We start from the raw sequence: 15,298 nt of genomic DNA, 5'->3' as shown, positions 1-15,298 counted from the left end.
AGCACCACACATAAACATTATATTATGTTTCACCTTGTGAATTCCATTGTTTGTTTGTTTTTAATGTACAGTATTTTCAAATCTGTTGATTGCACCACACTCAAAAAAAAATTGAGACAGGGCAATTTAAGACTATTTTATGAGTTAAAATAACAAGTTAATGTGAAACAAGAGATGTTAAACAGGTGAGGCAATCATGTCATAGTATATAAGGAGCCTCCAAAAACATCCTAGTCCTTCAAGAGCAAGGAACATTCGAGACTTGACAATTTGCAAACAGATGCTTAAGCAAATAATCCAGCACTTTGAGAACAATGTTTCCCCAAAGGCAAATTGGAAGGATTTTGGGCATTTGACCATCTACAGTGCACAATATAGTTAAAAGATTCAAGGAATCTGGTCAAATCTCGGTGTGTAAAGGGCAAGACGAAAACCACTTCTGAATGCACGTGATCTCTGATCCCTCAGACGTCACTGTCTTAAAAAACATCATTCATCTGTAATAGATATCATGAACACGGGCTTGTGATTACTTTAGTAACTTTTGTTAGTCAAAACCACTCGCCACTGAATCCACAGATGCAAGTTAAGACTTTATTATGCAAAGCAGAAGCCCTACATCAACACTGTCCATGTGTGCCAACTTATCTGGGCTCAGTCTCGTCTTAGATAAAAAAGTAGAATAGTGGAACATGTTTTTTGGTCTGAAAGAACATGTTCTTTTGGTCTTCCACATTTCAAATTGAAAAACAAAGCCTTTTTGTTCTCCAGGCCAAAGAGGAAAAGGACCATCCAAGCTGTTATCAGCATCTGGTCCAAAAGCCAGTGTCTGTATGGGCCAGGGGTGTGTCAGTGCCCATGGCATGGGTAACTCACACATCTGTGAGGGCACCATTAATACAGACAGATATGTGAAAATTTTGGAGCAGCATATACAGCCATCCAGCACCGTCTATTCCAGGGACGTCCCATAATTTTCAGCAGTACAATATACAGGTGAAACTCGAAAAATTAGAATATCGTGCAAAAGTTCATTAATTTCAGTAATTCAACTTAAAAGGTGAAACTAATATATTATATAGACTCATTACAAGCAAAGTAAGATATTTCAAGCCTTTATTTGATATAATTTTTATGATTATGGCTTACAGCTTATGAAAACCCCAAATTCAGAATCTCAGAAAATTTGAATATTGTGAAAAGGTTCAGTATTGTAGGCTCAAAGTGTCACACTCTAATCAGCTAATTAATCCAAAACACCTGCAAAGGGTTCCTGAGCCTTTAAATGGTCTCTCAGTCTGGTTCAGTTGAATTCACAATCATGGGGAAGACTGCTGACCTGACAGTTGTGCAGAAAACCATCATTGACACCCTCCACAAGGAGGGAAAGCCTCAAAAGGTAATTGCAAAAGAAGTTGGATGTTCTCAAAGTGCTGTATCAAAGCACATTAATAGAAAGTTAAGTGGAAGGGAAAAGTGTGGAAGAAAAAGGTGCACAAGCAGCAGGGATGACCGTAGCCTGGAGAGGATTGTCAGGAAAAGGCCATTCAAATGTGTGGGGAGCTTCACAAGGAGTGGACTGAGGCTTCAAATGTCAGTATTCCTCTTGTCAAGCCGCTCCTGAACAACAAACAACTTCAGAAGCGCCTTACCTGGGCTAAAGAAAAAAAGAACTGGTCTGTTGCTCAGTGGTCCAAAGTCCTCTTTTCTGATGAGAGCAAATTTTGCATCTCATTTGGAAACCAAGGTCCCAGAGTCTGGAGGAAGAATGGAGAGGCACACAATCCAAGATGCTTGAAGTCCAGTGTGAAGTTTCCACAGTCTGTGTTGGTTTGGGGAGCCATGTCATCGGCTGGTGTTGGTCCACTGTGCTTTATTAAGTCCAGAGTCAACGCAGCCGTCTACCGGTGCATTTTAGAGCACTTCATGCTTCCTTCAGCAGAGAAGCTTTATGGAGATGCTGACTTCATTTTCCAGCAGGACTTAGCACCTGCCCACACTGCCAAAAGTACCAAAACCTGGTTCAATGACCATGGTATTACTGTGCTTGATTGGCCAAGAGAATCTATGGGGCATTGCCAAGAGAAAGATGAGAGACATGAGACCAAACAATGCAGAAGAGCTGAAGGCCGCTATTGAAGCATCTTGGTCTTCCATAACACCTCAGCAGTGCCACAGGCTGATAGCATCCATGCCACGCCGCATTGAGGCAGTAATTAATGCAAAAGGGGCCCAAACCAAGTACTGAGTACATATGCATGATTATACTTTTCAGAGGGCCGACATTTCTGTATTTAAAATCCTTTTTTTTTTATTGATTTCATGTAATATTCAAATTTTCTGAGATTCTGAATTTGGGGTTTTCATAAGCTGTAAGCCATAATCATAAAAATTATATCAAATAAAGGCTTGAAATATCTTACTTTGCTTGTAATGAGTCTATATAATATATTAGTTTCACCTTTTAAGTTGAATTACTGAAATTAATGAACTTTTGCATGATATTCTAATTTTTCGAGTTTCAACTGTATTGTATTGGCCAAATAAGCATAGAGTGTGGGTGCTTGATCGGCCTGCCTGCAGTTCTGACCATCTCCAACTGAGAATGTGTGGTGCATTTTGAAGTTCACAATATGGCAACGAAGACCCCATACAATTGTGAAGACATGCATAATGGATGAATGGGGGAAAATTCCCAATTTTTTCTCCCCAATTTGGAATTCCCAATTCTCAATGCACTCCTTGTGATGTGCTCTAAGTCCTTGTGGTGGTGTAGATCCGGGTGGCGGAGGACGAATCTCAGTCGCCTCCACGTCTGAGACCATCAATCCACGTGTCTTATCACGTGGCTTGTTGAGTGCATCACATTATAGTGACCACGAGGAGGTTACCCCATGTGAGTCTACCCTCCCTAACAACCAGGCAACTTTGATTGCTTAGGAGACCTGGCTGGAGTCACTCAGCATGCCCTGGATTTGAACTTGTGACTCTAGGGGGGGGAGTCAACGTCAATATTCCCTGAGCTACCCAGGCCCCCGAATATTCCACTTTTTCTTTTTTTTTTGTCTTCAGTTCCTAATTGCTTAATACGTGTTATTAGAAGTAATGGTGATGACTCGAAAGTCCCAACTTTTTTGGAGTGTGTAGCAATCTGATTTGAAATTACTGCACATAAAAAAATATGAAATTCACAAGGTTAAAATATCATATAATGTTTAGCTTTTAATATAGCAAACTGTGAATATAATTAAAAAACCTTTTCATACACTCCCAACATTTTTGGAATTGAGGTTGTACCACTGGCATACAAATGTGAAAACTTTCACTGCAATGAAGCTTCAACAAGAGAAAATGTGAGAGTAAGAAAAAATATTTTCTAGCCTTTCATAATGTGCAAACATTTTGATGTGGAAGTTAGTTGTTTGTGCAATAAAATACAAAAGTCACAGTCACAGCTATTGAAATGAAACTTCAACAAAGAAAGAAAATGGGTGAGCAAGAAACAGGCAAGAGGCAGAGCAAAAGAGAAACGTTTTTAGCCTTTGATTATAAGAGCGAGTATTCTCAGAACACTCCATAAAGATCAGTGATGTAAAATCAATGGGCGGGTCATCGAGTTTCACGTGTTGCCCGTTCTTCCCTTCCTGACTGAATTTAATAATCCCTTTAAAGATGCTGTTTAAACCTTAGGGATGGATTGTTTTGTCAATAAGGCAGCTTTTATGAAAGTCTTAAAAGCATGGAGTGAAGTGTGGCAGGGCTACTTTAGAGAAACATTGTCCACACATATGGGATCAGGTTTCTGCGCCTGAGAGAAGAAACGAGAGCATATTAAAGAGAAAGAGAGAGAGAGAACTGGATGACTGGCATGCTTCAGTACTCTGACAGCCAAGCCCGCCCATGTCAAGAGAAGTTGAAACTTGTTCAAGAAAAGCTCTGGATGATTGCTCTATGTGCTTTTCGTGTGTAAAATTTGGCAACATTCATATAGCTTAAATGTGACCTCTGACACAATAGGTATCTCAAAGAGGTGATACTCAACATTTTTACCAATAGGAAAGAAAAGTCACAAATTAGAATTTTGTAGTAACTCAATTCTTTCTCCTAGACAGCAGTGATATTAAACTTTTGCTTGAGAATAATGAAAAAAACAAACCGGTAGTCTCAGACGAGATCTTAGCAATATCTCAAACTGTGTTCAGATTTGCTAAGATATCAAAGTAATCAATCACTCAATCAATCAATCTATCAATCAATTGGTAACCAAATTATCTGAGCTACAGTATTCAACTTAAAAATGTTTAGCTTTGGAAACATATTGCTAAAACATAATATTTCTTGAATGTTGGCTCATACAAAAACATAAAAACTTTAATAATGAACAATATTATCACAATTTGTTTAAGCCCTAACACAGACCTAAACATAAAGTCTAACCGCTTACCTAAACTGTAAACCTAACCATTATTTTAATACTACAATAACTTTTGTACCACGGAAGAAAACTTTGGTGTTTGGAACAATACAAGGGAATTGTATCACAAGATATTGACATACATGAGTAATTTGTATTGTATAAATAAATATGGAATGAGTAACCACATTTTTTCACAGACATTTCCTTTCATAAAATAAAGGGTTGGGTAGGAAGCTAGCTAAAATTTGATGTCAGTATTAGGAAGAAAAACTATACGATTTCACATATCGTACAGCTTTTGTTGTCATGAGACTATATTGTATAATTTCTTTTTAGGAATTTGAGCAGAACCATCTGAGACAAAGCTGATACTATAAAACATAAATAAGAACTCCTCAACTATCAAAGAGCAACCTCTAAGAAATACAATTGTCCTTTAATTACTGGTTTTGGACTATAGTATATTTGTGTTTGAGAGTATGTGTTTGCTAGATCTATCAATCTAGATGAGTAGTGTGCATACATGTCTGTGAGTGTCATTGTGCATGAATGCATATGTGCGTAGAAGTGGCCCACAGGATGTGAAAAGGTCTGGATGAGATGAGCCAGAGCCTGTGTCCTAGAGCGCTCTTCACACAGTCTTTCTGTCAAGGTGTTTTAGCAAGAATATCCATGGTCTTTCAACAAAATACCTACACACCCTGGGGTCAATCCACCAAACAAAAGACATATTTACACCAGAGAGACACCAAGCATGCCGGCCCAGCCTACACCCTCAAAATCCCCTCGCTACATCATGGGTAGATGGAGACCTCAACTCCATGAAGCTGGATGGATATAAGTTTGCCTTTTTCTGCACAGTTGGGCTCAGTCTGTTCTCAAGTGTTTGCTAACAATTCTGCCATACTGGAATTTCAGCACTTGCTCAGACCTGATCTCTATCTGTATTGTGTCAACAGCAGACAAGTTGGAGTGGTTCTGTGTGTGTGTGTGTGTGTGTGTGTGTGTGTGTGTGTGTGCGTGTATGTTCGTGAGTGTGCGTTTAGTCATCTGAAGTCGTTTGTCATGTATGTGCGCATGTAAACAAGAACAGCACAGTTAATATCAATTCTTTGTCCATGAGAGAATGTGCCTCTATATGTGGAGATATATGTGCATGGATGATCTTTAGCAGTAAGTTGTCGTGGGATATGTGCATGTGTGTGTGTGCATGCATTCGTACAGAGTCTGTGAACCATAAAAGGGTGCACCCCTCCTCTTTCTCTCTCTCTCTCTGTCTTACATCACAATGAGCCCCAGGCACTGCTTACATTTTTTCTTCATTTCTCTCCTTTTTTATCCTCTCTTTTGTGGGGGAATGTGCACATGACAGACTGTGGGTGGATCTGCACTAGAGAAAATTGGTTATGTTTATAAATCTAGGAACAGATTGGACCGCTGATTAGCAAGCCGACCACTGATTAGCTAATGAGCTTTTAGCATTACATTGATTGCAAGGTCATAGTGAACTTCACCTTGCCAACAACAACCACAAAAATAAGCATGCTAGACTGGGTAACACCTCATATATTTATATTACGTGCTACAGGTTAAAAAATATGGTGCTATCCTTGGTATTTTATCCTTAACACCATATTCTAACCAGGCGTGATAAGGTAAAGTGACTAACGATGAAAACTCTCTTTTATTTAAATTACAGTTTTTGTTTTAACAAGCCGTGAACAAAAGACGATATTTTGTCAGCCGCTTAGTTTATATTTTTTCAGCATCTTTGAAGCCCCGCCCATAGTGAAATCTCATTGGTCCAAAAACCTGTTGTACACAACTATATGATATATATACTATACTTTATCAATAAGAATAGATATAGTATAGATATATACTATATCTATTCTTATTGGCTGGGATTGTGTTGCGTCTAGCAGCTTTTTGATTTCAGTGAAAATGGCTTATTAGTGAAAGTGACATATTACATTGCACCAAAGTCCGTTTAAGTCAGGTCACTCGGTGGCCATGTTCGTAACATGTTCTGGCAGCCCGTGGGGTGTTATTTTCTATGGATACAAGTACAGCTCATATCTATTTAAATGGGGAAGACCAAAATCTCCAAAAAGACTGGTCAAGATAATAAGCAAATAACATATTTCCAATCAGCAATAAAATCTGACAACAATTGTTGTCCATGTTGTAATCCTCTGGGCAGCCTGGGGGTCGCTATTTTCTATGGATACAAATAAAGCTCTTACCTATTTTAATGGGGAAAAAAATCTGAAATCTCCAAAATATTTGGTCAAGATAATGAGCAAATAACATATTTCAAATACATAAAATCAGACAACAATAGTATTATAAATTGTGTTCCTTCAGCTACAAGCTTTAGCTCCTCACTACAAAATGCAATTTGTTTAGGTCCAGCTAATTTAACTGTAAGGCATCCATTCCTAAATATCTGCCATATTCAGCATTAGTTTTTCTGTTTGGCCGATTTGTTTCTTGAGGACGCCAATAATCTCCTGCTTGCATGTGAAGTGACTGAGACATGTAAATGACCAGTCACAGTTTGTTTTGTTGTTATGTGCCATCATGTTACTACAATAATAGACCGTGTGTAACAGAGTCTCTTTTAAACTGTCCGCATATCAGAGCCGCGGCAGACTCATTTGAGCTCATAATGTTAAAAGTGCTCACCTGTTTCATTCTCCCTCTCTCTCCTCATCAGTTCCATGTAACTTTTAACTGTCTTGTCTAATGATAAAAATGCAAATATCAATAAAACATATCATATAATGTCTGCAAATATGAGATATCTCGTTTAAACAGATGTAATAATCCAACTTCACACAACTTGAGCAGATCCAGTATCCTGTTGAGCGCTCATAAATCTTCCTCTGAAGCACGTATTCTAACAGTCTCCCCTCAACAGTTCCCTATAACTTTTCTAATGATAAAAGGCAAATATCAATAAAACTTATATTATATACTGGCTGCAAATATGCAGATTTCGTTTAAACAAATGTAATTCACGATCCTCATGAAAATCCAGCATTTTCCCATCGAGCTCATCTAATATCTTCCTCTGAAGTGTGTATTCTATCAGCCAGAATCAAAAATTCAGGATCAGGATCAAAAGTTCCTCTCATTCACAAATCATGACAGTCAGTCTGTGTCAATCCAAGCAGGCAATCCAGGCCATTTAAACTGTCAGGAGATTGCTGCCCGCTGGATGCGCACAAGCATACGAGTGCATCTTCAAAGTAAAAGCGCTTAACGTGTGCTACAAGTAAATGTCTTATTCACTATGCAATATATGTACAGTTGGTTTGATTCTGTATTTTTGGAGTAAATGCGATTGCTAACGTGGACATGCCATCCATGGTTGCTGGACTACTGTGTGTACTGTTTTTTCCTTCTTCCTAATATTTTAACAATTTTTTCATGTGCAAATAAATTACAAAGGTTTGATGACTAAGAAATCAGCTATCTGCAAAATATAGTGCTAAATAAGTTTTTTTTTGGCAATTTATGTTTATGTTATTTTCTATATTAAATTGTGTGATATGTCGGCATAGTTTCGGCCTAACTGCCATCCTGCTCTCTGTATACTGGCATCGGCCATTAAAAAACCCATATCGGTTGACCATTATTGATATGTATACCAGTGACACGTCTCATTTTATGCAGTCTCTGATTAAGCCTGGTTGGGACATACAATAGTTTTAGATGTTGCAGTATAAAAAACAAAGTAAAAGTGTAAAAATGATGCATCGTATTACAATTAAAAATATACATTTGATATCACTTCCAACACCATGGAATTCTTAGAAATACCTTACGTTGCTGATTAAATACCATAATATGATCACAAACAAAAAGTACCATGGTACTGTATAAAGTAAAGTGTATGATCTGATACTGTCATGGTACCATTGCAGTACCTATTTTTGTATCGGAAGATTAAGTAAAAAAAAAAAAAAAACTGACTAAACTGGTCAGACCACAAATCTAAGGTTTTCATGTATGTCCTCTACTGATTATACAAATGAACATAGCATCAGAATTTAAAGTGAAAATAGTGGTAAATGCCTGGCATGGTTGGTGATGACAGTCAGATCGTATGTGTGTTCTTCTCACTGAGGCCTTGTATGTGTGTCAATAAAGCTGGCAGTGCCAGCATGAGCTCTACAGAGACCACCAAAGTGACAGCTAGGTAAAGACCCATTAAACCTGCTGCCGTGATGTAATTTCCTTTCTAATGCCCCCCCACCACACAGACACACACACACACACACACACACACACACACATGTTGTGTTTCCATGTTTTATGGGGACTTTCCATAGACATAATGGTTTTTATACTGTACAAACTTTATATTCTATTCCCTAAACCTAACCCTACCCCTAAACCTAACCCTCACAGAAAACTTTCTGCATTTTTACATTTTCAAAAAACATAATTTAGTATGATTTATAAGCTGTTTTCCTCATGGGGACCAACAAAATGTCCCCACAAGGTCAAAAAGTTCGGGTTTTACTATCCTTATGGGGACATTTGGTCCCCACAAAGTGATAAATACACGCTCACACACACACACACACACACACACACACACACACACACACACACACACACAGTTGCCAGTAGACTTCCTACCAATGTGTGGTTGCTTGTTTGTGTGTTTGCCCAGACGAGAGGCAGTGCCCTCTGGCCCAAACGCTTGCCTGCGGCATCAAGCTGCAGGAAAAAGCCCTCAGAGATACTAACAAGGAGAACTTTACAATGTTGTGTTTGGGAATTGGGCATGTGATGATGCCCTCCCTCACTGATGTATTATTGCTCTCTTTCTCTCTCTGGACTGGGTGGGGAATCAGAGGAGAACAGGCAGGCCAAGAATGACCTCATATTCCCCAGCTCCAGAAAGTGGGAACTTTCCCTCTTTCTCTCTCTGTCTCTCAGAAGCACATCCAGCACCTCACAGCAGATGCACTCAGCTTAGTTTTCAGTGTTGTGTTTGAATGCTGAAACAGAGGTAGATCACAGCGATGGTCTCCTCTTGCCTTGGGCTGGAGGTGTTCAGGCCTGTAGTCTTCCTGCATGTTCCTGGCTGCATTCACTCAAACGACTCATTGCGATTGCCACTGCACCCTTCAATCCTTCTTACCAACCAGCTGCATGTTTATAAAAATGTGTTCCTCAGCCCCCAGGCGGCGGCCCCTCTCTTTAAAAGCAACTTTAGAGGGGACTTCACAGCTCTGTTAATGGAAAGGTTTTGACTTTGTTTGGCGAGCAGAGTTTGTGGGGGTGCACCGGGGGTAAGTTTGCTGAAGTAATGGCCAGCCTCTGTTGGAGGGGGGGTGATGCAGCAGGGATTATAGACCAAGCCCTGCTTGAGACTTGCCCAAAAGCCCCAATTACGTCTTCTCTGTTTTCTTTGGAAATAGGCTGTTCTGCTGTGCTAGATTGGACTAGGTAATCCCCAAAATGTTTGTGGTAAATACAACCAAGGAATACCTGGCCACGTACACACTGCAGAGTATTGGGATGACAACCACATTTAAATGAAAGTGTGAATCCCCATAATTATTATTCCTTTTGTGTACGAAATACAGTAGTCACTCTCGAAATTGTAATGGTTGATAATGATAGTGGAGCAAATGTTTTAGCAGAAGTACTTTGTTTGGTTTAGGCTCCTTAAGCTTTTTTAAAGCAGTGCACTCTCTCGACCGTACTATACAGGTTTCCGCTAGACTGCAAGAATGATGGGAGCAACTACTGTGAAGAGAGACAAACTTGAATCAAAATTTGCAATTGAGTCAAGACTCTCACCTAGCACTGTTTAAGGGAGAACAGTATAATTATTTAGTTAGTTCACCCAAAAATGAAAATCATGTCATGATTTACTTTAAGCCATCCCAGATGTGTATGAATTTCCTTCTTCAGCAGAAATGAAGTGAAGATTTTTATAAGCACATTTCAGCTCTGTTTGTCCATACAATGCAAGTAAATGGGTGAATGGGAATGAATCAATGAGAATGAATCACGCTGCTGGCTGTTTGATGGTCAAAAAGGCATATTTAGGCAGCATAAAATTAATCCACATTACTCCAGTCGATCAATTAATGTCTTCAGAAGGAAATTTATTGGTTTGGTTTCAAAATAAATACCAGCCTGATGGTAACTGTTTACTTGCATTGTATGGACAAAAAGAGCTGAAATTGACTAATAAAAATCTTCACTTCGGTTCTGCTGAAGAAGGAAAGTCATTTACATCTGGGATGGCTTAAAGGTAAGTAAATCATGAGAGTATTTTCATTTTTGGGTGAAGTTTTTCGATTCTGTACTGAAAATTCAGTTGTCGATACTTGAATTTTTTGGTAGTGAATTCAGTTGTAGTAGAATGTGTTACTCTGTCAGTCTGTTTACATTCGCATTTATAATTGTGCTACAGCAGGTTTTTGCATTGTTGAACTACAGTCTTCATCTGTCATGACATAATGCATAATCAAATATTTGAAGGATGAACATCAGCTGAGGAAGTGTTAAATACGTGTGCTTTTCACCACTGTCTTTTGGAGCAAGTGCACAACAACTAGGCCAATTGTGGTCTGACAAAATTCACATGATCTTTTAGTCTGAATTTGCAAACATTTCAGTCATCGGACCAGAGATGAATTATTGTTTTAGTCAGACTAAAATTGAATTTTTAAAGTGCATGTAAACGTACTGTGTGTACAGAGCAGGATTGAGCACTCAGGAGAGAACTTCTTTATTTATCTGCATTGTGTACGTGGCCACTGTTTCCCTCAGACCCAACAGAGTGAGCCTTTCTTATGGGATACCATCTACTCGGTCTATGACACAGAACAGAGGCTGGGGGGAACGCCAATGTTATTAAGAACAAGAGGAGAGGTGAGAAAGGCAGCAATATGGGGAGGTAGAGGGGTGTGATGGGGCAGAATGAAATTGTATGAGGTGAGAGATGCAAGTGGATGTCATTAAGTCGGTCCTTTATGCACCCACCCTCGCCTGTCTCCACCAATGGAATGGGGGTGGTGTAGTGTAAATGGAATTTGTGCAGCAAACAGCTGGACTACTTTATTTAAACACAGGCAGGCCATAGCGACTGACCCTAGATTGACTCCAAGTGGGAGGGGCCAAGGTGGACTTTTATGACTTTGAGGCCGAAAAAAGATGCTCGTATTTTTTATATCTCCCCTTGAGGCATGCCAACATGTGAATGACTAATTACTTAAGTAAATGGATCTGTGAAGCATACATAGATATAAAGTTGGTTTCATCCGTGGGGCCTTACTTGAGGATTATCTGTTAGCAAGCAAAGTTAACACAATTTGTATTAGTGCCTACTTGATAATGCACTTTAACTTTATTTTAACTAATTACACCTCATAGCATCTTTTAAATCTTTTAGTCAATGCATTTTGGGGGGGTTAGATTCCTGTAGAGTCACAGATGCAGATCTGTTTCATCCAGATCATTCTACTCCATCAGTATCACCGATATGCCTGTTTGTGGGTTTTTAATATACATGTAAATGTAGCTGAGTGTGTTGAAATGCGATTTCATGAGTGAATTTGGTCCTCTGTAGTCATGCACGTGCCCCCATACACAGTTTACATCTGAAAGAGAGAGGTGATCAAGTGAATGAGCAAATGAAGAGGGCATTTCTGAGAAAAAACTACACACTTCATATGCATTTAGATAGACATACTGAAATCTAACCTTTTGTATCTCCAATCCGGATCTTTCCAGCAATGCTTATTAAATTATTCCCTAATTGGTCACGCAACAAAGCCAGCTGATGAAAAAGACAATTTCTTGCTTTTAATTGGCCATTTCATGTGCCGTCCGTGCTACACCTGTGCATTTGTAATGAGAGTGGGATATTAGTGGACGCCCTGGCAGACCAGACAGAGATCACATCGACTGTCAGTGAAGATGAAAATGAGCTATGGGTCTCCAACACATTACAAAACACACTCTCAGTAACGTAATGAGAAGAACCAAACTGTGGCCTCTATCAAGGTTCATTTGGCTCATAAGTGCTCCCAATTCGATCTTTATTCTCTTTCCTTTCAGTAAAGTTCTGTATTTTTAACCCTCCTCTTTTTACTCTACTTTGGAGGTGCCACTAGTGGCATTTTGCTTTAAAATAGCCCCCCATTGTCCCAAGCAGGCCTGAATAGTCGGCTTCATTGTGTGCCTATGGGAAGTAGAAACCGAACAGGCCATAAACGCAGTCCTATAGCACGGAGGTCGCGCAAAGGTGAACTTTTACTCCTAATGGAGGCGGCAGCTTTACCCGGGCCCATATGGCTCCCTGCTCCTTTTGATTGCCTTCTTAACCGTTAGCGCCAGGGCGTCCGCCTGGCTCACAGAACAGAGCATGACCATTCTTTCTATTTTTCCTCACACTTCTACACCCCTCCTCTCACTGCCACCCCCCATCCCCCTGCCTGGTATTGTGTAGCACTTGTCCTTTGTTCCAGCCTTTGGCGCATCTGGCCTTAGATATAGTGAGGACCAAGAGAGGAAGCTTAAGATACCTTAAAAAAAGAAAAAGAAATAACAGCCATTTCCACAATTTGAAAAAAAGTGAGCGGAAAAAGAAAGAGAGAGAGAGCGAGAGACTGAAAGAGGGAGGAAAATCCAAACGGCAGAGGTCAGCAGATAGACAACAGTGGCCCCCCTTTGACCCCAGCCTGAGATGAAGGTAGTAAAAGGAATGCCTAGTCTGAGACTCCCCCTGCTTTGCAGCCCTGCTGGTGATAAAACTCCAGACATTCCCTCATTTGATGGTGCACTGCCATGTCAGTACATTCCTCCCTGCTCCCTGCTTTTTTTAAAGGTGATGTCGTAGAGTGATATTGGTGATAACTGTTTGCAAAGGTTGTTTGCTCTGGTGAAATAGATTTATAGGAACAAAAAAGATTTGAATTGTTTTTCTAATTGAATATTCATTCAATGATTTTACCTCCCTAAAAGGTTGTTCATTCAAAAATGAATATTCTGTCATAATTTATTCACCATCATTGTTATTTGAAACCCTTGTGAATTTTTATCTTCTGTGGAACTCAAAAGTAGATGTTTTATGCATTATGTTAGTCTCAATCACTATTTACTTTCATTGCATTTTTTTTTTCATTCAACAGAATTCAATGGTGCCTAACATCTCATTTTGTGTTCTATGGAAGAATGAAAGTCATGTCACAACATTAGGGAGAGTAAAAGTGTTAAAATCACTGTATCGCATGGTTTTCAGTGGCTTATAGCTTTTAAAAATAATGGAAACAGCAATATGTTAAAAGACGCTAAAGACTAATAACCTGTTTTAATTTAGTGCTCGAATTATGGAAATTCGTCTGCTAAAGTAATATAGTTCACAAGTCAAAGGCCACATCCACATTAATCCATTTGAGTTTGAATACTCTGTTTTTAGTTTCCTAACATCATTGTTTTCCAAAGTATGCAACATTGGGGAGCATTTTTGAAAGAATCCATTTTTTGATAGAGGAAAACGGTGTTCTAGTGTGGATGAAAGGCATAAACGTAGAAAAACCAATGTGTTTTTAAACCAAAATGCATTAATCTGGACATGGCCTAACTGTAGACTGTTTGCGGTTGCCAAACAACTTGCCGCATTAGTATAAAATGTGCGTTCGCAAGTGTGCATTTATCAGCATTTTGCAATGGCTTTCAATGTGGCTCATTTCAGAATGTCAAGTTGAAACTATCCGTTTTATAATTAAGAAGCAAGAAGCCTAGCAGATACCTATGAGAACATCTAGTTGTCTGTTAGTTCAGCTCTTTCTCTTTATTTCTCCCTTTCTCTCTCCCTTAACCCCAAACTCTCCTCTTTTGCTTTTCTCAGCCTGAAAAGACTAGCTGGGCTATTGTTTCCTTAAAGGTCTACTAATGCCCCCCTAAAAGGATGAAATGGAAGTGTCCAACTGTGGTAACAGCAGGAGGACATAAATCAAGTTGGAACCCCTGAGCTTGGTCTCCTGGAGGTGACCGGGGTCATAGGGTCACAAGAGGGGATTTAGGCACAACAAGGCCAGAGTGGTCCAATGTATGGTGCGGGGAGGCTGGGGGTCAGAAGCTACAGGGGCCAGATATGTTTTTGTCGTTAATGTTATGCGTAATATGCAGAAATGCAATGCATGTGAAACCAGTCTGTTCTTTTCTGATGAAAAAAAGGGCCTCATTCAGTCCACAGTTGTATTCTCTCTCTAGGGAGACACAAGGAAAAAGAAAACATGGATTGTACTAGTGTTCCTTTGACAAAGCAACACTTTTTCAGTTAGCAAACATTTCCTAAACAAATTAATTCCTGTGGTGCATAGCAACCGTGTTACATCTGGCATGAGGATTTTGAATGGTTCAACTGTTTAAAATAAAGTAGATAAAAAGGAATGTACCTCGAACGTGCACAGAAAGAGAAAAACACAATTTTCCTAAAAATGCTTTTGTGCACCACACTTAGTAGACGACGTATTGAGCCAGTGCAAGTTTGTACAAGTCATAATCTTTGTGAGCATTTCTGTTATGGAACAACTTCTCTCTGACACTCCCACTAGAGTACTACAGGATTAGAGAAAAGAAATCCCTCAATTACCTTTCCGATTAGTTATCTGGGCTGGGCTAGCCTGGACAGCAGCAGGCTTGGACGTGACTGTGTTTACAGGACAAAAAAAATCTCCAAAGAATATGCATTCACTTTTTCTTCATGTGTTCCTAAACCTAACCATGTGTTGTTCCTTCTTGTCTTACAGGTTCATTAATGCAAGAAGGAGAATAGTGCAGCCCATGATCGACCAGTCCAACCGAGCAGGCAAGTCCCCTATAGTTTCTGTATTCAAG

General features: G+C 39.4%; 1 protein-coding gene across 2 annotated transcripts in view; it reads left to right on the top strand.

Moving 5' to 3' along the window:
- The window catches only part of LOC127660990 (homeobox protein Meis1), a 77,267-nt gene that overhangs the window by 54,033 nt on the left and 7,936 nt on the right, over window positions 1–15,298 (top strand). For both annotated transcript variants that reach the window (XM_052151505.1, XM_052151506.1), the window contains exon 10: window positions 15,211–15,269. In XM_052151505.1, the coding sequence (XP_052007465.1) occupies window positions 15,211–15,269 (59 nt within the window). The remainder of the gene's footprint in view (window positions 1–15,210; window positions 15,270–15,298) is intronic.

This window comes from Xyrauchen texanus, chromosome 20 (genome assembly GCF_025860055.1).
Source record: "Xyrauchen texanus isolate HMW12.3.18 chromosome 20, RBS_HiC_50CHRs, whole genome shotgun sequence".
NCBI classification, from domain to species: domain Eukaryota; kingdom Metazoa; phylum Chordata; class Actinopteri; order Cypriniformes; family Catostomidae; genus Xyrauchen; species Xyrauchen texanus.
Note: the sequence above shows the minus strand (reverse complement) of the source record. Positions and strands in the feature narration are given on the sequence as shown.